The 25,426-nt window shown below is 31.8% G+C and overlaps 2 protein-coding genes across 2 annotated transcripts in view; one reads left to right on the forward strand and one right to left on the reverse strand.

Moving 5' to 3' along the window:
* Nucleotides 1–3,655: 3,655 nt before the first annotated feature.
* On the reverse strand, nt 3,656–11,684 carry LOC132735364 (dynein intermediate chain 3, ciliary-like). Its single transcript, XM_060722305.1, has 13 exons — nt 11,557–11,684; nt 9,646–9,877; nt 9,237–9,398; nt 8,533–8,651; nt 7,957–8,099; nt 7,537–7,650; nt 7,086–7,348; nt 6,515–6,738; nt 6,079–6,214; nt 5,358–5,504; nt 4,752–4,856; nt 4,357–4,506; nt 3,656–3,929 (listed from the first exon to the last, which is right to left on the reverse strand). The coding sequence occupies exons 2-13, from the start codon at nt 9,826–9,828 to the stop codon at nt 3,870–3,872; spliced, it is 1,806 nt and encodes a 601-aa protein (XP_060578288.1). The 5' UTR covers nt 9,829–9,877; nt 11,557–11,684; the 3' UTR covers nt 3,656–3,869.
* A 97-nt stretch (nt 11,685–11,781) lies between these two features.
* LOC132735363 (AP-5 complex subunit zeta-1-like) overlaps nt 11,782–25,426 on the forward strand; it is a 30,439-nt gene continuing 16,794 nt past the window's right edge. Inside the window, exons 1-9 of the mRNA XM_060722304.1 lie at nt 11,782–11,888; nt 12,961–13,098; nt 13,444–13,630; nt 13,891–13,931; nt 14,422–14,519; nt 16,094–16,261; nt 18,502–18,782; nt 19,424–19,841; nt 23,651–23,688. Coding sequence (XP_060578287.1) covers nt 11,848–11,888; nt 12,961–13,098; nt 13,444–13,630; nt 13,891–13,931; nt 14,422–14,519; nt 16,094–16,261; nt 18,502–18,782; nt 19,424–19,841; nt 23,651–23,688 — 1,410 coding nt within the window. The 5' untranslated portion in view covers nt 11,782–11,847. The remainder of the gene's footprint in view (nt 11,889–12,960; nt 13,099–13,443; nt 13,631–13,890; nt 13,932–14,421; nt 14,520–16,093; nt 16,262–18,501; nt 18,783–19,423; nt 19,842–23,650; nt 23,689–25,426) is intronic.

A 25,426-nucleotide genomic window follows, 5' to 3' on the forward strand; every position in this document is an offset into this window, starting at 1 on the left:
AAAAAATGCATCAACATTTGAATCTTTCCTGAAATTGAATGGACATCTTCTTGACAGAAGTTTAATGTATAAATACTACAGCAAAGAAAGATTCGGGGATCCTAATGCTAAACAAAAGTATGTGATTTTTTTTCACCTTTAATTGAAATGTCAAATTTTATCAAATAACAGTAATGAAAGTAATATGAACTGTTCCTGACAACTAAAAAGATAATTTAGTGCAAATATTTACTATTAATCTACTGTTGATAAACAGTTTAATACATTTGAAAATGATGGTGAAAAGCATTTAAGCAATTGTGATACCAATCATACCAATGTTACAATAAATTAAAATATTTAAATTCTGGTAAAAGAAGATAAAGTGCATGAAGCATACACAAAAACATTATTACTATATCTACTAGAAATAGCAGCTACACATTATGTTAGTGAATGATTTAATTTTATTCCACTCACATACGTAATTCATGTGCAATTATAGAGACGCTATTTGCTAAAACTCTCTCTAGATCTAACCATTTGAATAATGAAACTAAGTGATTGTTATTAAATTATATGTAAATTTGTTAATCCGTGAAATGTTTTCATAACATACTTTGTTAGAAAAGCTGTTTTTCATAAGTTTGCTACATTACAATTTCAGTGGTTAAAACGAACACATGCACAGATATATTTTAAGATCTTTGAGATTTTATTTTGTTTTACCAGAATTTATGTTTTAATAATTGATACCGTCTCATGGTGAGCAATTCAAGATAACAATCATGTTGCATGTAATTGATTTTTGTTTATAATTTCTGTTACAGTTTTGTTCTACCAGACAAACGGCTTTTACCAGGGATGTGAATGAATAACATACAGTAGCTTAGCAACAAGATAAGTGCTATCATATGTTTTGTGTCTACACAAATTTCAACTGATCAGCAACATCTGGACTGTGATAAAATCAAGGGAGATTATAACAATGATACTCTGACGAGTAATGGAGGAATTATCCCCCTTGTGAGAGAAAGTATTTTAATTATATGTGAAGAGAATCGTTTTATATGATTGTATAGTTATGGAGCTACTATACTAGAACCATTTGTACACTATGTGTATGTGATATAGAAATTTTAAGTGAGTCCATGCATTTAAATATATACCTCGTGATAGTATTGAACAAATTACCATTTTAAAATACAATGTCATTTAAAATGATATTTGCAGGTTACTTTTTATCATTTTAAAAGCAGATTGTGTGTCTTTAATCAGAATAAATTTTGATGGTGTTGTAGTACAGTAACAATGTTCAGTCAAACTTGCCAAAGACTTTACTCTCTGTAAGTGATATTGCTGGCGGCTGCATATATTGGATGCTGCTATCGCTGAACCAGAATGAATTTTAAACACTCGGGGAATGCTTTACAGCTGGTGCAGGCAACTTTTACTTGCTTCTTTGAAATTTTCAAGGACAACTGCATTTTATCAATTTAAATTGCATATAATTTCATTTTTCTAAGACACCCCATTTACACAAAAACCACTTTTTAATTTTCAGATGCACATTTAGATTGTACTGCAAGCTGTGTAGTTATTAGTATTGTAAGTGTTTCCAAAAAAATGCAAGGTGTTTACATCATATGGCCAATGATTCATTCAGGACCAAAGTTACAATGTTTCACTTATTTGCTTCTGTCATCAAGCCCTTCAACTAGATTGTCATTTTAACAATTTCAGTCATAGTATTTTATGCAAAATGATCTGTAGTTTTTATTACTTATGTGTAATGGCATTTTGTATGAATAAAAAAACATCAAATTTACTTCTCTTTATGTCATTAGTTTTACCGTAAAAATATTGTTTAACCTATAAACTAACTTTGATAAACCAAGTGTTCTTCAGATATAGAACATTATTATGATCATGTCATGTCTTAGAAATTAAGGCTCTCTAAGATAGTACAATTAAATACGCTCCTACAGTAAAATTGCACTCCTAGTTATGTAAACATTCTGTGCATGTGAAAATACTAATGTACTTGTTTATAGCACTTGATTTATAGCATTTAGAATTTTCTGTTCCAACATGATGCTAGGCATCAATGTTTTTATGCTCCCCAAAGGGTGAGCATATAGTCACCGCTTTGTCAATCCGATTGTTCATCCTTCCGCTTTTCTTGTCTGGGACATAACTTTGTAACAACAAGAGGTATCAACATGAAACTTTGTCGGTAGATAGATCTCATTGGATAGAGGTACAGTGTTCTGTTATACAAAATATAATGTAACTAAAAAACATTGAGTTCAGTAAGCCTATTAGTATCATATACAATATTTGAAGATTTTTCAGCATTGGTTATTTCATACAAATATTTTGTTATCATTACATGTGCAGACCAGTCCTGCTTATGAACCTATCTGTCATTATCAACAGAGGAGTGAGGGGAATACAAAACTGTAGCATGGGAAATGAGCATATGATTTTAGCTGTTGTCTGTCTGCTCTGGCAGGTCATCATGGTTGTTTTGGTGGCAAAAATGGCAGAGAACTTGTTCCAACTCCCTGTGCAGGGCATTCAGCAGGGATTCTGTCTGTACAACCACTGTCGAGTCAATGTGGTTTAGTTTTAATTGGCAAAATGGCTGGGTTAAAGTCCCAACAGCATTCAGCAAGAATTTTTACTCTGACCATGGCAAGAATTAATCCTGAAATCGAAGTTCCTGCTATTTCTTTAGGAAAGCAGACAAACTACAATTGACAAAGTGTACAAATTTTGTTCTTTCAAAATTTCTTTATTTTCTTTTTTTTTCAGTAAATATCATTGTAACATTTGTAAACATATAACACCTGACGATGCTTTTATCACAATCTTCAAAATAAAAAATTAATTTCATAAATTAGACAAAAAAAGTACATACAGAGAAATAAAATATAAATAATATTTTTGGTTCACTGTGTTTTATACAGATTTATAATGGTGTGAAACTTGTATTTTAAAGGTTATTATTTAATACTTGGTGTAGAAAATACTTGCAGCTTATACACAATCAAAAATATGTAGCACCCCTTCACATTCATGCACATATGCTTCTTTTAATGAAAATTAGTGTTCTACATTGTTAAAATATGCCAAGTGTACAAAAAGAATTACATAGATTTAATATATTTATACATTAACAATGCTCTTGACATATTTTTACTGTAAGTTTTTATTTTAATATTTCATTTGTTCATCTTGAGGTGTACAGTTTTCTATATCTATAGCCTGTCTATGATTTTGACTGAAATATAGTTGGCAGTATTACTTAAAACATTGGCTGCCGATGAAGTTGTCCATCATTGAATAATCTTTGTTTCTAATATTTCCAAAGTGTATGAAAAATGATAGGTAATTATTAATGATAATGATTTTATGGGTGAGCAAAAGTTTAAAATTAGAAATTATTTAAAGCCACCCCCCTCCCTCCCCCAACCGCTTTTCCTTTAAATTCAGGTTACCTTTGAAAAAAAAAAAAGAATCGAAATGCCATACAGGAACATAGAATTATAAATAACAGCTTCTGTTTACAGCATAGGATTTGCAGCAGTATCAGTTTTATCCCATTTTGCACCTTTATTTCTCATTCAGCAGTAAATAAAGTTAAAGATAACACTCAACTTTTCCTTGAACAGTAACATGACACATGTATCCTAACTTTAAATATCTATTTTCGAAAATCCATGATTATCTAAGAGCTGTGCTTCAATCATCTCTGAACAGTTCATATTATATAAACTTAACAGCAGAGTAAATGCTTTATTTTAAATGACTGAATGAAAACTATTCACTGCTAGCACATGTTCAGGAATGGTAACTCTTGTCTATGTCTTATGTTTATCTATGATTTATTTCTTCTCTCCTTCCCCTGCAGCTTCTTGTTCCTGGTCTTCTGGTATGGGTGATTGCTGGAAAAACATGAAAAGATTTTTATGTTATTTGTGTGAAAAAAGAACATCTAGGTAAATTTATTCTCTTTACAACAAAATTTTATAATTTTTCATGTTCAACAAAAAAATAAAATTCTGAGACTGCTCTTACACAAAAGTTTGTTTCTTAATTATACACAAGTATGATGTGAACCTAATTGGTATAGGGTGTAAAAGAAAAATCTGAAAAATAATTGCAAATTCGTAATATTGATTCTACAGAACATAGAAGGGTATTAAAGTTTTCATGTCATATTGGTTTCTTACATTGGAAAATCTCACCTTTTTTCAACAATTTTTGGAAAAAATTCCCATCCTCTTTAAGAAATGATCACAAGTTTTATTCTAGTAAATTAAGAAATGTTTGCTAATTTATCGCTTGTTTTAACTACCAATAACATCATACCTTTCCGGGATCGGCCTTGTCCATTTCAGCATCTTTCTTTTTCTCCATATTCTTTTTCTCTTTGTTAATGATATCAAAGAATTCATCCTCTGCTTTTTTATAGAGATCTTCATCCCCTCCTAGAGCTGCCTCGCCACCTTCCTCTTCCTCCTGTAATTTTATTTTATAAGATAAATTATATCATAATATTGTGACATGATGTTTTTTTAGAAACCACTGTGTGAACTATTAATAAATAACTGACTGTTGCAACCTCCAACCCTTAAACCCCTCTTTATCAAGGAGGTTGCTGTTTATTTTCTAAATCACATATTAATCTTATAGTAAAAATTACATCATCATCACTTTTTGCATAATTTTTATCAAAACAAAAAAAGGAAAAATGAGAAACATACCTTATCCTTTCCACCGTCAGCTGAACTTTTAGCTCTTTCCTTTAATTTCATTTCTCTATGTCTTGCATCTAAGATCTTTTCTCTTCTTGTTTCTCTTTCAAACATCTGTTGGTAAATTTAATAAAGCGTATATAATTATTTTGTTTACTGATAAGGTATGACTTTCATCCTTAGCATGTAAAAATTTTGTTTACAAACATTACTTTAATATGTATCATATTAATTGTCAACAGATCTTATTTATTGTGTATTTCTTTTACTAAAATTGAATTTGACAATAATTGGCTCTTAAGGAATTGTTTCTTGTAACGTGATCTTTAAGAAAGTCAAAAATGAACAAACATAAATATGATTCAGAAAATCAATTAACTTATTTTGCCAACTTCTTTTGTTTTAGAACACGGCTTCCATTACATAAACTCCTGATTTTGGCATGTGACTTTCAAGATATATTAGCTTTTCCTACTTTACCTATATAATGTGCCTTCCAATGTCAGACATTTTCAGTCTCTGACTTCAAAATTTGGAACTTAATGGAAGCCCTGTTGAAAATATTTAACATATTTCTGGTCTTTAAAGACATCATGTAAATAAGACAGTACTTACAGCTGTAACTAAGTTCTTTTCATTTCTCTGTAATGTATATAAACTGTCTGATAATTCTAATAATGTTGTAGTTCCAGTGTGGGAACCACATGCCACCAAACGTCCCTGTTCCTGTACACGTAAACTGTGAAGTGGTTCATCACAAACCTGAAATTATAAAGTTCATATACATATATAGACTTCTTGCTACACGCAAACATATCTTTTTTATATGAAAGATGATTTAGATGTTGTTTTTTTTTCAATTTTTAATAATTTGGATTAAGATAGCATTGACACAGTTATAGTCATTTATAACAAGTTTCCAGTTTGGTTGATTGCACCACTAAAAATGCTAAAACCACTGATGTTATTAGCCATTACCCTTTAGAAAAAAATCAGAAAAGAACATTGCATGATTTAGGTAAAAAATAAGTGATTCAAAAGTCAGATTCTTTTTCTTAAAATTACATGATTTACTGATTGCATTATCAAGGTTAAAAAGAAAAAGATATTTCAGCAGTTTATATACATAAAGCTATGAAAAATAGTTGACAAAAATTTATTATGCCCTTTATTTGCCAAAATTTCTTGATTTATACAGTTAATATGCGCTAACATTATTTTTGTATCTTAAAGAATTATAAATTTGACTGACAAAATATGTTCAAACATTACTCCACTTTTAAAAGTTTTAGATGAACATGTGCCTTTGAATTGATAAAAACTGGAACAATCTTACCTGCAAACTGAGTGTAGGATCATTTTGTTTAAATATAATATCCCAGACATCCAAAGTACCGTCCATCTTGGTAATAAAGAACACTGAGGGTCTGATAGGACTCCAGCAACCATCTGTGAGATATGATTGATATTGTCTGGAAAAAACCAACAAATAATAAGTTCAAAACATAAACTCACACACAATATATATTATCATGACCTGTATATGTCAACTGTATGTCTAAATAATTACAGAATCTGTATGTCTTGTTAAATATAGAGTAGAGATAACTTTTAAATGTTATTTTGTCTATAAGATTAAAAGTTTGCTTTATTGACAGTATCAAGTAATACATGTACTTGTTAACACAATTATTCTAACCATTGACCAACTTTAGGAAATCAAGTGTTTGAGTGACACATAAAGCACAGATAAACATCAGAACTATCCTTACTTTGTCCACATAATAGAAGATTCTCTGATATCCTCAGACCAGATTCTTGCCTTCCAGTCTCCAACACTGAGAAAGTTTTTGGGGAAGAATGGGTTTCTCTGTAGTGAGTATACAGGTCCAAGATGACCTGGATAAATGGCAACGATCTTCTCTGCTGGCGTCTTAGCTTTCCTGTTACATGACATGACTGTACCCTGCTCTGTACCAACCATAAATTTTGTGGGCTAAAATAGAAATGATAAAAAAATAAATTTCTTCACAATTTCAGTTAAATTTACTAATTTCATAGGGTTTCTAAAACAATAACTTTTTGCAATTACCATTGTTTAGTCTCTAATATTCTGATTAATTAAACATATTCTAAACAATGTTATTTTTTTTGCACATTTATTTTACAGTTGTGTTTTGACTCCTACCACAGCAAATGATACAACAAGATGACTTTCGTAGGGAGAACCCACATGTCTCTCTGCACATTATTCAAGGCAAAAATAGTTAACTAAAAAAACTTGAAAGAATCTTTGACATTCAAACAAAAAAGATATAGGAATTTAAATTACAATTCACATACCATAGTAGGTTCATATTCTAATGACATTGCTCCTTGTGCTTTTGTCATATCTAATTTCTTTGTTGGATCTAAGATCAGTTTTTCAGTTGGTTCCCCCATTTTTCTAATATCCCACCACAGTGCCTGACCATCTGATGATGCTGAGAAACATTCGGTACCAGTCTTAGACTGGATCCAGATAGTCTTGTAGGCTGGGTCTCTGTGACTGTGTTCAATTGGTGACATTTCTACAGGCTGAGAACCCTTTCTCACATCCCAGTAAGCTATAGATAAAATAATGTTCATATAAAGAAAAATTTCACATTGTTGTTTAGACTATAAAGTGTTGTTAAGATAATTTCAATAATTCACATTGATGAAATAAAAGAGAACTCATTTCCAAAAAGATTTAAAAAAAACATACCATTACTTGTTATGAAATATTTATTCATGCCAAGTGGAGCAAACTTACCAATTTGTCCATTGTAGCAACCACCGAGGAGAACATGAGAGTCTTTAGGATTGTATTCTACACACACCAAGGGTGAAACTGGTTTCAGAGTCATTTCTGGTTTGTTTGGATTTTCTGGAAATTAAACAAATAATACTAACTACAGTATAACACTACAAAACTACAATTGTGGTACTAATAAGACCTTGGGTTTGTATAATGTACATGAGGGAAAATTATGTTAGTATGAATATATAACACAAAATTAAAAACCAACAATATTGTGTATCTGGCCAAACTATCTGTATCCATGAAATTGAAAGACACATGGTCCTTCAAATTACTATCAATCACATGTGCGTTTTGATAAAAATAACTACATTCTTTATTCAGATAATTTTTTTTCAAAGAAAAACGATTATTTTAAATCTTGTAACTTACCAACATCCCAGATGTAAGAGTCCATACTGGTATCTGGGGAAGATCCCTGGAACTCTAAGTTACAGTAGGCCACTGCCAGTTTTCTGGGACCATCTGGGAACCAGGATATATGTGTTGCTGTTCTCTTGATCTCATTTGGATCTCTGACAAAATTAATACATCATTTAACTAGAGTTGTAATAGAAACACAGTGGAAGCAAAGGTTTTTTAACATGCCTTGATCTACTAAATTTATTGTACATAATACAGTATAAAAAACCCATAAAATAAGTGATTACAAAAGCAAGATATAAATGATAATCAAATACTGTTAATGTTTGAGATAGGATAAAACAGTATCAAAAGCATGGTTGACCAAACAATAACATTTACTAATACATGTATATATTTAGTACAGCAAACTAATGTGAAAACTACCTACAAATCACAGATGACCTTAAAAGCCTTCTTTTTCAACAGTCTTCAATATTAATATTAATGTTACATTTTTTTTCTTTGAACAGTACATCAACAATAGAAAAATGCCATGGATTCATTACTTGCAGATACAGTTGAAGTAATATACAAACAACCTACCTAAATACATTGATGGTTTTGGCAGACGGTGATTCTTCAACTTCATCCAAGTGAATGTTTTCAAAATATTCTTCATAGATATCTATAGCATTATTTTGTTTTATACAGTGTTCCATAACCTGAGAGGAAAACACATAAAAATGTTAATAACTGCAACAATATAGCGTATGATAAGGTTCACTGTTGTCAAATAAAAGCGATCCATAGAAATATGGTAACAAAAATTCTAGAGCAATTAACGTATATCTTCAGTAATTTTGATAAAAGGTTAAAATCAACAAATATAATTAGTGCTCGCCAATTTTTTTAAGCCAATCACCGACGAGGATTTTTCAAATTTTCAGGTTACAAATCTTAATAGAACAGATTTTATATAAACTGGACGTTTTATATTATAAAACGCAAGTGGGCGGAGCACTAAGCCGGTTAGAGAGCATATTGGATGTTCTTCGTAAATAAGAAAGCTACAGTCGCTCCGCAAGCTCCGCTCCTTTTTAGCTTTCTTATTTACGAAGAACACCCAATATGCACTCTAACCTATACGTAAAAATGTCACATTTTATGCAAACACTATATATAGATAAGCAAATTATATATAAATGAATTGAAATTTTTTTTTTTGAAGTGTTAAGGAATGCAGATCTTTACCTGTTCAAACCTCTAAGGAATATTAGAAAATCTTTAAAAAAAGAAATATAACTTACTGTTCCAAGATGATTAATTGTGTTGACATACATTTCATCTTTTTCTACCTTCTTTCTAAACCTAGTGACCTGTTCTACTTCTTGTGGGTTGATGTCTTTAGGCCAGCCACCTTCTGTGTGGTTTATACCTCGAGATCCAGTTTCAAATCTTTCAGTATTGACCTAAATTGAAACAAATTCTATTGAGTTGACAAAAAAAAAAAAAAAAAAAAAAAAACTTTTAAAAGTGAAAAAGTGGTAACATGAAATTCAAAAGAATTTTTGACACATGTTTGCATTTTAGTTTCATGATAATAAAGTGTTGATGACTTTTAACGAACAAACAAATATGGGTAAATGCTTCATTAAGTTTTGGTTAAAATCTGGCAATAGCAAACCTTTCAGACAAAATACAATTTTTAATCTTTACCTCATGTTCAGACATTTCTTGGACACATTGTATTCCTGAGTCAACTGGATTCCTTTCTACAAAGTTTTCTGCTAGGCTGGGATCTGGCAGAATATCTACATGTAATTCAGCTGCACGATCAGTGAAATTGCACTGTCGGCCAAACTCGGCCCGCTTTTTAGTGTATACATATACTATCTCCATCTTTGTTGCTGGTTATTGCTTTTTACAAATTCATTAGAATATATGTCACCTGCAAGTAAACAGAATTCCTAAAATAAGTTAAAAGCAACGCAACATTACTTCAGTTTTCTCACCTACATGTACTTGTTGCATATAAATGATATATATATATAAAATATTTGAATGTAAATGATATTGTTTTAACTTTCTAAATATGAGAGAGTCAAGCCCATTTCTGGTAGGGTTGCAAAGTAAAGCCAGATATTCAGTGAAGTGTTTAGAAGGAAAACAGTGGGATATCAAATTAAATTTAAAATCAACATAAAATTTGGCTTATTCAAAAATTGTATCAAACTTGCAAGGTAAAAATGCTTAGGGTAATGAACTATCACAACCGTAGATATACTGTATAAATTATCTAAATAAAGCATGGGAAATAAATGTGACCAGACCGTCCTGACTGTGATTTCAATGTATTTTGTAAGAGTTTTAGTCATTGCCATGCACTTTGAACTTTATTGTTGGCATACTCTGTTTTGATTGGTTGTTAGTAATTTCTTTGTATCACGTGCTGATTCGCGGGGTTTTCAGTGCCGCCTACGTTTTTCTGTGTAACCTGTAGTTGAGATTGTGTCTTGGTAAACTTTTGAAAGTTTGTCTTCTTGTTATAAGGAAATATATCTTGGTATGTATATTTAGTATTTGTTGTATTACATGAGCTTCTGTTGAAATGAGTATTACATTCGTTTCTTTGTTTTCGGCGATATTTTAGACGTATATGTAATATTGCATATTTTGTGTACATGAAATTGAAATGGCATAATCTGGTAAATTAACTATTACTACTGTCACATATATTTCTTTTGTGCACAATACTTATTTTTAACTTACAGACTAAGCAGCACACACTGGAGAGAGAGAGTTTAATGCAGATGCAGTGTAATGTGATTGGTACCATATACTGGTGAGTGTACATGTTGTGGTTATGTTTGTACTATGTTTATGTTGAATACAGGTTTGACATGTAATTTATATGTATTAGGATTTTGTGACATTTATGAAAGGTTAAGTATTAATGTATTTTGGCCACTAGCATTAAAGGAATTAATTGTATTACTCATACTATGATGATCTTGTTAAAATGTTGCTCATGTAATATGTATTTGTAATTCATTATTTTAATTATATAGTAATTGGTTGATGAAATGTATTTTTCAGGTCACTTGTTGTAACTGCAAGTAGCTGTCAACCATCATTTGTAATTGCTTGTGACAGATATGTAAATAAAGAAGAGAACTTAGAAGTGAACCCAACATCTTGGTTTTTATTTAATATATAATGCTTTATGTAAAAGCCCAAGAGTAACATAAATATCATAAACATGAACAAAAAGGCACATGGAAATAAACATGAACATGATTTGAATCATGAATAATTTTGAAATGATATTTTTTTATATTATCTATCTCTCGGTACTGACAATCCCTCATGCGAGTGTTATATGCAAAAATGTGCACGTCGGAAGTGTTAATAAATTGAGAGATAATTAAAACTGAAACTGAAAATTCAGAATAGCCTTGTGTCAGTTGTGAGACTTTGTGATGTTTGTCAATGTTAGTGATTCTGTAAAAACCGTCAAAATAAATTTTAATCATAATAACTGTCTTATTTAAATATGTATACGTATATACTTTTAATTATTCTACAAATTTTACGCCATTTAAAACAAGCAAAGTAATTCAAAAATACCTTTTGAAATTCTGCAGTTCTTCTGTATACAGAATCAAATCGCTACCAGCGTTGCTAATAGAAACATTCAACAACGCCTGCGCGACTGTTGTGGATTTCCGGTCATGTATATTTAACGAAATTTTTATCAGCAATGAAAATTAAAAGATTTATAAATGCTAAAATGCAGGATAATTTCCAAAATGAATATTTATTTTACTATTAAAAACTATTTTAAAATTAATGCATGGGTTAAATTAGTTATTTTATACTCATAAACAACATTGATTAATTTCGTTTAATTTTAGAAAAATGTCTCTCACTCTGATCGACAAATTATATACACAGGCAAAGTAAAACCATTTATTTGTCAATAAAACGCTCTGTCATTTCAATAAAACTACTGATTTAATTAGAAAAAGTTTCAGTGAACATTTATAGCTCATTGATTCAACGTTTTTATTCTTTGTTTTTACAAAATGGATTTGAAATTTTCAACATTTTCTACTTCCTATTTTCACTTTGAAATTAATTTTCGGATATGCATGTTCGGATATACAAAAAGTAGATTAAGTTTATTACATTGTGTACTATTTAAGGTCAGTGAAAATGGGTATTTCCTAAAATATGCACATACTTTAAGTATTCACCAAGACTACCACATGAATCAATAAACTTGTAAATTACCTTTTAAATTTTTGATGTTGAACATAAATTTCTTAAATGATTGATGACATTTAGAAAAAAAAAATTTAGAAGTAATATTGGCCAAATGTACATATGTATATAGTCTATGTTTAATGATGGTCCGTCCGGCCCTAAGGACACAAAAGGCGGCTTTCACGGTTGACCTTGGACATGTCACCATTCTAGCCAACTAATTCTACTACTGTGCTACATGTATTTTTGTGTCTGGGCAATTTCTCGCCTCTAAGCGAGATTCTGCCCCAGAATGAAAATATCTCAGAATCAAGCTTTGGCAAGTCAATTTATTTTGACTAGTCACCATTCATGCCCTTACAGTGTTAATTTTGAAGCACAAAATGGTGATAATTTACCTCCATGCAATTTCCATGGAGTATTAGCTAAAGACATGAATTTTTAGCCAAAAGTAGGACCCTGTACTGCGGTCAATGAGAACCTAAATGTTCTGTAACCTGAGACAATGTGAAAAAGGAGGAACAGCTTCTTTCTAGTTCACAAGTTTATTTTGTATTCACCCTGTTTCTTAAATCTATAGACTTGTGCCATTTTGACTAGTAAGCTCATTTTTTACTAAGAGGTTTTTTTATATAAAAGATCTGAAGATGTTCCTTACATGCAATTTTAAATGTTTAAAGCTCAAATTGTTTTATATTATAAGTTGTTTATACATTTACTTTGTATTTGTGTATGTCTGATTTTAAATTTAAAATATGTTTCCAGAAAAGCCTCACAGGAAGATGTTGGAAAAATCACCTCAAATCTGCTGGACATTATTCATGTTCCAGATAAAGCAGCTGAGAGCATGGCTTTACTTAGACAGTTGTACTTTATCCTCCAAGCAAAGGATGCTGACACTAGGTACATTAAATAGGTCAATCAGGGCTCATTCTGTCATTATCCACTTTAACTATGTACTTACATTCTGTTAATTTGTCTTTAAAAAATATGATTTGGCGATATTTTTCTTTTTTTTGTTGAAGAATTACATATTTATTTACCAATTACAATGATGTCTTAAATTTTGTTTTTAATGCTAAAATAACTTCTGGTAAGACTTGTGATTAACATTTAATCATTTTACACTTTTATGATTTTTTTCTATTAATTTAAGCATGTTGCATAGATTAAGCTAATTATATCTTAAGCATCATTTAGTGACAAATCAAGCCATTTCTGAACTATGTTCATAATCTGTTCATTTAGCTTGCCAAAGCAGCTCATCATTAGGATGATCGACTCAGTCATTGGTTCAGAGAAGGGTAGTATCAAGGAATGTCTACTGTGTCAGAGAATTCTACAAGATTTACTTCCCCTGAGCAGTGACTATGATTCTCATACAGCAAAGATGATGGAGAAAATACCAAGTATTTTACACTTACAGATGTATAAGGTTATTTTTTTTTTATCGATTTGTGAATTTTTTTTTTTAATATTAGCAAGATGACACAAGTGGAAACCTATGAATAGAATAGAACTTCAGATGTTTGAAAATAAAATTGTTTCTGTTAAATTAAGTTTGTGTAAATATGCTCAATGCATTATGTATGGAATTTTTGTTGTTGATTTTTATAGAATACTAAAAATATTTTTGTTAAAAGTATTATTGGACAGCTCTTATTTCATTTACACAAATATTTTGTGATATTTCAGAATGTAGGATGTATTTCAAAGTTATTCAACAATGCCATCAGGTATAAGAGTTTGTTAATTGGTATTTAATGTAAAATTCATTTCATTCATATAAAATAGCATATTTGACTTGGATATAGACTAAAGATTTACAAATTTTATACTTATAAAATAAAATATTAAGGTGAACTTGTCATCAAAAAATTATTCATCAATATGTACCTGCAAATATATGTTGTCTATTTAGATGACATAATTTGTAAATGATATTATAATCTGTTGCAACACTTAACTATTCATTGGCATACAGTTAACATTGAAACTTCTGCAATGAATGTTGTTCATATTTTAATCTTAACATCTTAGTACTAATCAATTTCAAAATTAGATTGCTATGAAATAATGAAATTTAGTTAGTCAAATAGTGGAAATATTTATTCAGTATTTTTGTATGAAGTTGTCCCCATGTTTTTTGATGAATTCAAATGCAACCTATGTAAATGAACAGTTTAATTTCTAATAATATACTAATGAAGTATTTATGTTCTTCAGATGGCTTCAAACACAAGATTTGGAGTTTGAAGTTCAGCGTAAAGCATTCTCATTCCTGATTGCTGTATCTCTTCTTCATTCTGATCAGCTTATTACAGGTAACTATGATCTCATTTCATACTTATTTAGTTATGGGACAGTATTTCACATTATTTTGTGTTTCTTTTATGAAATTAGTGCTTTAGTCCACTGATGTTTATAGTTCGGATCACTTGGTCCACATTATTGCAGTGTGACTAAGGAACTCTAAAATTGAGGTGATATTGTATCTATATGAGGAACTTACTTGATTACTTTGAATTCAAATACATGGTAATAAAAGACATATCTGCATGTATAGATCCATACCTGCTTGTACGTCAGTGCTGTTTGATGAGACTATACCATTAGCTGATCAGTCAAGGATAAAATTATGCTCAAATTTGATATTTGAAATATTGAAAATTGCTACAATGTCTTAGTTAACAATGAAATCAACATGTTTCAACTTCACAAGTATGTATGTAAAGTTTTAAACTCTGCACACTATAAGGACTAAGGAGCCACAATATGAATATATAGTGTCATTAAAAAAACTGGCAGTTTTTTTAAGGTATTACCATCCTAATGCCTTACCTACGCTTTGAAGAGTATTCAAATAGGCTAGAACTACTGTTAACTACATTGAAACTGAGGGCCATGGGTTCAAACCTCAGATGGGTCTTTCTTTTTTTTCTTTTAACATTATTAATGTATCTCTCCATCCATTTTGGGTAGAAAAAAGTGTTTATTTTTTATTATTTAATTTATATAGGTATTTATTGGCTAAATAATGCTAAATCTAGTAATAAATATGGTACCTGATATTTTCAAAGTGTAATAAAATCAAAACTAGACGGTAAAAGTATTTAATATTTTACAAGATCAACCAATATACTTTTTTAAAATTTAGGGAAACTTTGAAAACAGGCACTCATTTGGGTAAATTTTAAGGAATATTTTAAATTAGGCTCCCTAAGTAGGAAAATGGTCAAACACGTGTTAAAAAAAGGTTGGTAGGGTAACATTTTTATACATATTTTATAAATTTTGAGTAGAAACCATAATTTTGTTTATGTTGATTGTTAGCTGAATAGTACTATTTGTTTCTTTCCAAAAATTAATGGGAAAACGTTTTTCATTAGAATGTTATTGCAGATTATTTAAAGGTTACTCATTTCTGAAAAAGGGCCCTCATACACCCTAGCTTCAGTTAAAAAAAGTGGCCATAACTCGATTTCAGTACGGTAAAGTTTGTTTAAATTTTGCATACAGGTGTACTTTAAGGTATATATCTGACCTATGATATAATTTTTTCAGTTCCTTATAGTGCCCGTTAGGGTGGTAATACCTTAAAACAGGACCAATTTTACTTGACACATTATAGGGAATGCAGCTTCCCCATACATAGTTTGTACATTCTTTTAGTCAAATTAGACATATTCAGTTAAAATTTCATAGATTTCAATTCTGCAATTAAATTATTTTACTCAATGATGAGCATAGTATATCTTTAAAAATGGATACTGAAACTTGTAAAACTACTTATAAACTGTTCTATTTTGAAATTAAAGACTGTTATAAAGTTAAGAAGATAAATTGTTAAAGCTTCAAGCTTACAATATTAGCTTTTTTTGTGTTTTTACTTTTACAGGGAAAGTGAAGAGTGTAAATGAAAAGCTTGGTAGTTGGTTGATGGATGCTAGTTTGTATCAAGCTCCAAACCCGTACTCCTCAAACCCATTCAGGAAAGACCAGAAAAATATGGTGACAGAAATAGATGGTGCCCCTAGTAACAACTTCTTTACAATACTTAGCATTGGTATGAGCTACATCTTTACAGTATAGTAAAAATAATGTTTTTAAGTAGTAAATGCTACAGTAATTATGATTATTATGCCCCCACTATAGGGGGGGGCATTTAGATTTACCTTTGTCCGTCCACCCATCAGTCCGTCCGTTGCCTTTTTGTGTCGCACGTAGCTCAAAAAGTATACTCAACATCACTAATTCCGCGTCATCACTTATTTCAGGGTAATGACATATTTCTATGTTACCAGTATTAAAATTGGTCAGTATTGACATATTTTATTCAAACACCTAAACAACAAAGTTTTTGTGCAAAATAGTTTAAATCTATAGATTTTTACTTAAAACAGAACAACATTTTACAAATTTCTGCAAAAAGCAATTAGAGGCCATTAAATTTGTGCGTATGTCTGATACTATCGTCATTTTCAAAATGTTCTTGTTTGTTGAAAAAATAAATTTTGTGTTACAAAGTAAGGATAATTTTAATATTTAAAATAAAGCAAAATAACATGTAGAAATTTTAATTCTAACACTATCGGAATTTTTTCTGTATAGACAAAGAAGGCCGGAAGAGTGCATTATTCTACAACAATGCACTCGCCGTTCTTATTATCTCCCTGTGTATTTTCACATTGAAGGCGCCATTTTGTTTAAAAAATCTGATAAATTAAAACAATTTTTGTCGAATTTTGTTGTGAAAACTGTCTAGAATGAAAGAAAATGGTCTAACTAAGAAAATTAATCCAAACACCAATATCTTTAATTCAGTCGTTAACGCTGTACAGACGTTTAAAGTGTTGTTTACGTGACGTCATAATGTAGCGCCAAACAGCACGTGCAAAACAATCAAATCAAGTACGCTATTTTAATGTCGCAAACGAGTTTAGTTTTACATTTATTTCACTTTTAATAATTTGTATTTCGCTTGGAAAATTATAAACTGAAATAAATAAACAAACAAAGTTGTATAAACGTTTTCAAAATTCGTTATTTTCAAAATGTTTCTACACACGGTTCATTTAACGACAGTTTTTTCAACCCACTGGAACGGCCTTTAAAGAACGTTTCTATTGGAAACTCTGAGGAGAAAACAAATTCAACCACCAAACATAAAGTCCAACGTTATAATAATAATTATATTTTTTCTTGACGTGTTAGAATGGAAATAGATATCAATTCTTCGTGAATTATTGTATAATAATGCACGTTTTTCGTTCAAATGCTTTGTAATTAATCACTCAGGCCTATCGGCCTTCGTGATTATATTACTACGCATTTGAACTCAAACCGTGCATTATTCTACAACAATGCACTCAGAATTGATATCTATTTCCTAACTGAAACATGAAAAAAAAAATGTAACACCATTACCGCGATTTTAATGATGACATACTGTTTTTAAAATGGCCGACATATGGTCTGCGTTTGGTCCATTAAAATTTATTTTGACTGAATATATTGTTGTTTCCTTGTGCCATACAGTAGAAAATACCTTTATGTTGTAGCTTATGACAATTTTTGTAGCATAAGATTCATTTATTGTTTTCTCCCTGGTTTCAAAGCGTTAAGTACCGTGAACTAAGAGGAGCTCAGTATAATTGACCTAGAGTCATGAAACCTTACAGGAATGTTGATCAGCATGTGAAGTTGTGCACTTGGGTATTTTCATGTGGATATATTTAGTATTTTTATAGTTATCGCCTTGACTTAATAAAAATTTGCAATTTTCAACTTGTGTCGCACGTAACTCAAAAAATATTTGACCTAGAGTCATGAAACCTTACAGGAATGTTGATTAGCATGTGTAGTTGTGCACCAGGGTATCTTTATGTGGATATATTAAGTATTTTTAGTGTAATTGTCCTTGACTTAGTAAAATTTACAATATTTAACTTGTGTTGCACGTAACTCAAAAAGTTTATGACCTGTAGGCCTCAAAGTTTACAAGAGTGTTGGTCAGCATGTGTACTTATGCACCTTGGGGTTTTCTTGTGGATTTATTCAGTATTTGTAGTATTTGCCCTTTACTTAATAAAAGATTTTTAGTTTTCAACTTGGGCACATGTAGCCAAAAAAATTATTTGACCTAGAGACATAAGATTGACAAATCGGTGGAGTGTGGGGGCACCCATGTCCTATGGACACATTTCTAGTTGACTTTGTCACAGATTCTAAAATAATAGATTTTGGTTTATGGAATGTACAATTGTGAATAGTTTAGATGAATATTAGTACTTTTACTGTATACAGGTCAATACTACACGGATGACCAGTTGGCCAACATATTTTGTTATTCTATGCTATATCAATGGATTAAGCACAGCTATGATGCCCTGTCAAGCCAGGAAACAGATGTGTTAGAGGAAGGGATCCAGTCTGAGCTGGAAGTTAGTGGAGGATTTGAGCCATCTCAGCCATGGTTGATTGATTCTATGTCAAATAAAAGTTCAAGGTCGACCACACCTACAAAACGTCCTGTATCTATGCCAGCTGCAGTTGGATGGGTGTCTAGTCCGAAGACTATATCCGAGGTGAATATTGAATTCAGTGATATTGATAAATTATAGCATTACTCTAATACTTTTTTGACTGCGAAGACATACATTGTAATAATGAAAGTTTTATAATTATTTTTGCTGTTTATTATTTGCCTCCTACCAGAAAGCTATAAAATTGTTGTATCTTATAACAAATAATTTTCTAGTTTGATCTCATCTTAATTGTTGTAGAAATCAAATTTGTTGTATAATCAAACATGAGAAATATGAAAGTGGAAGGAGATAGCACAAAATTTTCATTTAGAATACTTGTTTAAAAAGCTACATGCCTCTTGATCAGCAAAGAATTTCAAAACAATCAGCTTTGAGAGAAAAATTTACTTACATTTTAAGAAAGTAAAACTAGTCACTATTTAAGTAATGTATAATTTACATGTTATATGCAATGAATGACTGATTTTGAGGGAAAGGCTATTTTCTCATATTTTGACCTTTATTTTGTAATTTATGTGGATTGAGAGTGACATTTGCAATGTGTAAATTACCTTCTTTGTTCATTTGACAATATTTTACTTTTTAATACATTTTCAAAATTGTCATGAAAATTAGCATAAATCTGGAGGCATGCTGCTTTAAGTCATTTATCATGGTGTCAGATTTTCTGTTTACTTTAGAAACAAGCTTTACAGAGGATGTCTTCAGCTGGCCAGGTGAAACAATCTTCATGGGTACCAAGGGCTACAACTCCTTCCAGTCAGTCATCAAGGGAGTCAACTCCGACAGGATCATTAAGTTCATTGACATCTGCTGGTCAGGCAGTAGGCCTTACCAGTCCAGAAATAGAACAAAGGGAGAAAACATTAACAGATTCATTAAGATCATCTACATCAGAGTTATCTGGTTCTGTTTCTCCAACAAAACCTCAAAGATCACTCACACCATCATCAGTTTTGAGAGCTTTTTCACCAGCATCTGTATTGGAAGAGAACAGTTCTGGGCAAGAGAGATCCAATGTAATAAAAAAAGTTTATGAGTCATTGGTTGGAAGAACAATAGATTATTGTTTCCGATTACTAGACCAGTGTGATCGCAGTAAGTTTATCATGCTTTGATGTTTAATTCAATTTTGGTTTTTTGCTTTGAATCACTCACTGCTAAATTTTTTAAAACTTCTGGGTTTTTTTCTTCATGGACATATGCCACAGTTTCATATAGGAAGAATGAAAACTTGAAAAAAGAAGGCAAATAAAATGTTAATGGTATCATTTTCCAAAATCATGTTATCCTACATGTTGCCAATGTTAATATGTAACTATAGTGTACCCATTGTTTTTATGCCACCGCAGCATCTGCGATGCGGTGGCATATAGCGATTCACCTGTGTGTATGTGTGTGTGTTTGTTTGTTTGTGTGTGTGTGTGTTATATAGATTATATAGTGAACTTAAAAAATCTTCTTGTGAAAAACCACTAGTCCAATTTCAACCAAACTTGGCAGGATTGATCCTTGGGTGAAGGGGTTCCAAACTTGTTCAAAGAATTTCATTCCATGCAGAAATCTGGTTGCCATGGCAACCAAAAGGAATTAAAAGAATAAATTTAAAAAATCTTCTTGTAAAGACCCAAAAGGCCTAGAGCTTAGATATTTTGCATAAGGCATTGTCTGGTAGACCTCTACCAAGATTGTTCAAATTATAGCCCTGGGGTAAAATCTGCCCCGCCCCGGGGGTCATTGATTTTCACTATATGTACATATAGTAAAAACTTAAAATACCTTCTTGTAAAGACTGAAAAGGCCTAGAGCTTAGATATTTTGCATAAGGCATTGTCTGGTAGACCTCTACCAAGATTGTTCAAATTATAGCCCTGGGGTCAAAATTGGCCCGGCCCCGGGGGTCATTGATTTTCACCATATGTACATATAGTAAAAACTTAAAATACCTTCTTGTAAAGACCCAAAAGGCCTAGAGCTTAGATATTTTGCATAAGGCATTGTCTGGTAGACCTCTACCAAGATTGTTCAAATTATAGCCCTGGGGTCAAAATCAGCCTGCCCGGGGGTCATTGATTTTCACTATATGTACATATAGTAAAAACTTAAAATACCTTTTTGTAAAGACCCAAAAGGCCTAGAGCTTAGATATTTTGCATAAGGCATTGTCTGGTAGACCCTTACCAAGATTGTTCAAATTATAGCCCTGGGGTCAAAATCGGCCCCGCCCAGGGGGTCATTGGTTTTCCTTATATGTATATAGTAAAACTTATAGTAAAAACTTAAAAAAAAATTCTTCTAGCAATTGACAAATGCTATAGGTTAGATAATTTTGCATGAAACATTGTGAAGTGAACTTCTAGCAAGATTGTTGTTGAATTATAGCCCTGGTGTCAAAATTGCCCCCGCCCAGGGGTCATTGATTTTAAATATATATATATAGTAAAAAATCTTATTGTCTGAAGGTACAAGGCTTAGAGCTTTAATATTTGTTAAATAATATCATCTAAAGGTACTCTACCAAAGTTGTTCAAATTTTGCCTCTTTTGTCAAAATTAGCCCCGCCCCGGGGGCCATAGGTTTTCCTTATTAGCTCACCTGTCACAAAGTGACAGGGTGAGCTTTTGTGATCGCTTTTCGTCCGTCCGTCCGTCCCTAAACTTTTGCTTTAAATGACATCTCCTCATAAACCACTGAGCCAATTTCATCCAAACTTCACAGGAATGTTCCTTTGGTGGTCACCTTTAAAAATTGTTCAAAGAATTTAATTCCATGCAGAACTCTGGTTGCCATGGCAACCGAAAGAAAAATCTTTAAATATCTTCTTTTAAACAACCCTAAGAGGTATAGCTTAGATATTTGGCATGAAACATCTTCTAGTGAGTGTCTACCAAGTTTGTTCAAATAAAAGCCCTGGGGTCAAAATTGGCCCCACCCCAGGGGGTCATTGATTTTTCCTATATGCATATAGTAAAACCTTAAAAAATCTTCTTTTAAAGAACCCAAAGAGCTAGAGCTAAGATATTTGGCTTGAAACATCTTCTAGTGAGTGTCTACCAAGTTTGTTCAAATAAAAGCCCTGGGGTCAAAATTGGCCCCGCCCCAGGGGGTCATTGATTTTCCCTATATGCATATAGTAAAACCTTAAAAAATCTTCTTTTAAAGAACCCGAAGAGCTAGAGCTAAGATATTTGGCATGAAACATCTTCTAGTGAGTGTCTACCAAGTTTGTTCAAATAAAAGCCCTGGGGTCAAAATTGGCCCCAACCCGGGGGGTCATTGATTTTCCCTATATGCATATAGTAAAAACTTAAAAAATCTTCTTTTAAAGAACCGTAAGAGCTAGAGTTTAGATATTTGGCATGAAACATCTTCTAGTGAGTGTCTACCAAGTTTGTTCAAATAAAAGCCCTGGGGTCAAAATTGGCCCCACCCCAGGGGGTCATTGATTTCCCTATATGCATATAGTAAAAACTTAAAAAATCTTCTTTGAAAAAACCCAAATAGCTAGAGTTTAGATATTAAGCATGAAACATCTTTAAGTAAATATCTACAAAGTTTGTTCAAATAAAAGCCCGGGGGTCAAAATAGGCCCTGTCCCAGGGGTGTCATTGTTTTTAACTATATGTGTATAGTAAAAACTTTAAAAATCTTCTTTTAAAAAACCCAATGAGCTAGAACTTAGATGTTTAGCATGAAACATCTTCTTATGGGTGTCTACCAAGTCTGTTCAAATAAATTACCTTGGGTAAAAATTGGCCCGGGGGTGGGGGGGGGGGGGCTATATACAGGTGAGCGACCTCAGGGCCATCATGGCCCTCTTGTATGTATATAGTAAAATCTTAAAAAAAATCATCTTCTTTTAAATTTACAAAAGACTAGAGTTAAGACATTTGCATGAAACATTATGTAGTGAACCTCTAGCAAAATTGTACAAATTATAGCCCTGGGATCAAAAAATTGGCCCCACCCCCAGGGGTCATTGATTTTCACTATGTACATAGAGTAAAAAAATAAAAAATATTTTTTTGTCTGAAGGTACAAGGGCATAGAGCTTTGATGTTTGCTATATAATATCATCTATAGGTCCTCTACTAAAGTTGTTCAAATTTTTCCCCTGGTGTCAAAATTGGCCCTGCCCGGGGGCAGTGATTCTCATTATGTACACATAATAAAAACAGAAAATAAAACAAATGTTTTCTGAATGGGAGAAAGCTACAGCTTAGATATTTGACTTGAAATGTTGTTTGGTGGACCTGTATCAAGATTGTTTTAAATTAAACCCTTGGGTCCAAAATTTTGCCTTGCCCAAGGGGACAGTGACCTACTTTCTTGTCCTTTGATGTACAGCAATGAAATTTTGACCATGTGCACAGTTTTAGTTGTAAAATTGAACTTTGATATCAGGTGACCTAGATTTTGTTGATGTGACCTACTTTCTGGTCCTTTGATGTACAGCTATGAAATTTGAACCATGTGCACAGATTAAGATGTAAAGTGAACTTTGATTTCAGCTGACCTAGATTTTGACAAAGTGTCTTACTGTGTTGTCCTTTTGATGTAGTTATGAAATTTAGGCTGTGTGAAATATGACCTTCACCACCAAATTCACTAGACTGGAGTGCATTGATATATTCCTACTCTGATCTTTTATTGAGTTAACAACAGATTTAACCAGTAACCACTTATCTGATAATAAGAATAAGTTAGGTCAGGGATCTATGCTTTATGACAATCTTCAAAATTGTATAGAAACAAAAAAATCTGTTCCTACACTACTATTTAGTGTTGTATTAATGCGGTGGCATAGCATTTTTCTCAAATGCAATCTTGTTTGTCTATAACATTTCAACGTAAGCATTTGTTCTTCATTCATATCTGTATATTAAAAACTAAATCTTTCTTTACAGAACCAAAAGTTCCTACAGATGCAGAGTTACAGAATGCAGTAAGTATATAGTTCTTACCAGAAAATAAAATTTAACTAATTTGGTCTGCGCAGTGACTGTATGTATTACCTGTATTCTTAATGTAGCGCATCACACTGAATAAAGGCAACATCTATACATGTATCTCACACAGTATCCTGTGTATGTAGGTAGCTTAATAAAAGTACTGTATGTGTAGAAATATTTGCGGGCTTCAAATTTTTGCAATCTTCGTGGTGACATTCAATATGCAAATTCATGTTTAGCGTGAATATTTCTACACCAATAATTTCGAAATAGTCATATTTTCGCGCTTCTATAGATAAATGTAACCTGTTTTTCAAGTTTTTCATAAGTTAAAATTGTTTATGTTAGTGTTATTTGTATTGATTGTTTAGAACAAACAAAATATTATCTGATAGGATGTCAAGACGTTTATGATGCAAACTTTGAAAAATCATACACATTTACAGGCATTCTTTTCTTTGCCGTAATCTGTCCGCTAGACGATGTCTTTGTTCTGTACAATAGCATATCATTTAACACCAGGTATTGAAAATAACTGTGAACTCCAAAGATGATTATGGTAATTTCCCTTATTTTTTAACCTGAGCGGTCTATGCGAATTTATGATTGTTGTCATTCACCTCCCCGAATTCAAAATAGCGCCAATATTTGTATAGACCCCCTAAATGAACCTTTCCGTGAAAATTTGCTTCTGCAAATTCAAATACACATACAGGAACTCTATAGTTCTCCGGCATGACAATTTATGTCATAAAATTTCATTTATGTATTTTGATGGGATTTTAAAAGTTTGCATTCTATCTGATATTTCTATTAATTTGATTTCTGTTTTATTGGGCATTTAAAAAACTATAATCCAGTTTCTTAACCTTAAATATTGATTGTTAATTTATTACTACTTTGGACTGTTCATGCTGATTATATCACACACCCTTTACCCTTATGTCTGTTTGGTTTAAACATATTGATTTAAGCTTGATTACGAAACAAGTTCTTGCAATTTATATTAATCACTTTTTAGTCTGCTTCCTGGAACCGACCAGTACCGACGTCGTCCGTCTGTTGTCCGTTCGTAAACTTTTACTTTAAATGACATCTCCTCATAAACCGCTAAGCCAATTTCATCCAAACTTCACAGGATTGCTCCTTTGGTGGTCACCTTTAAAAATTGTTCAAAGAATTTAATTCCATGCAGAACTCTGGTTGCCATGGCAACCGACAGAAAAAACTTTAAATATCTTTTTTTTTTTAAACCCAAAGGGCTAAAGCTTAGATATTTGGCATGAAACATCTTCAAGTGAGTGTCTACCAAGTTTGTTCAAATAAAAGCCCTGGGGTCAAAATTGGCCCCGCCCCAGGGGGTCATTGATTTTCCCAATATGCATATAGTAAAAACTTAAAAAATCTTCTTTTAAAGAACTCAAAGAGCTAGAGCTAAGATATTTAGCATGAAACATATTCTAATGGGTGTCTACCAAGTTTGTTCAAATAAAAGCCCTGGGGTTTAAACTGGCCTCGCTCCGGGGGCCTATATACAGGTGAGCGACCTCAGGGCCATCATGGCCCTCTTGTTTAAACAATTATAATAATTTTGGTATCAAATGAAAGATAACTTCATAAGCTTTTTATGGAATCCTCACCAATGAAAAGCATTTTACAGAACACCACCTCTAACTTTGTTGATGTCATGATATTTGCGTGCAAAATGGCCTTGCCATGATGGATCTCACA

This window comes from Ruditapes philippinarum, unplaced genomic scaffold (genome assembly GCF_026571515.1).
Source record: "Ruditapes philippinarum isolate M1 unplaced genomic scaffold, ASM2657151v2 ctg3187_1_1_1_1, whole genome shotgun sequence".
NCBI lineage: Eukaryota > Metazoa > Mollusca > Bivalvia > Venerida > Veneridae > Ruditapes > Ruditapes philippinarum.

What these genes read in the sequence shown, in the direction of transcription:
- LOC132735364 (XM_060722305.1), bottom strand. Translation starts at nt 9,828, where the DNA reads ATGGAGATAGTATATGTATACACTAAAAAGCGGGCCGAGTTTGGCCGA. An exon ending in CAATTAATCATCTTGGAACA is followed by an intron (nt 8,652 to 9,236) that starts GTAAGTTATATT and finishes TTTTCCTCTCAG; the next exon opens with GTTATGGAACACTGTATAAA. An exon ending in ATCCTACACTCAGTTTGCAG is followed by an intron (nt 5,505 to 6,078) that starts GTAAGATTGTTC and finishes TTATAATTTCAG; the next exon opens with GTTTGTGATGAACCACTTCA.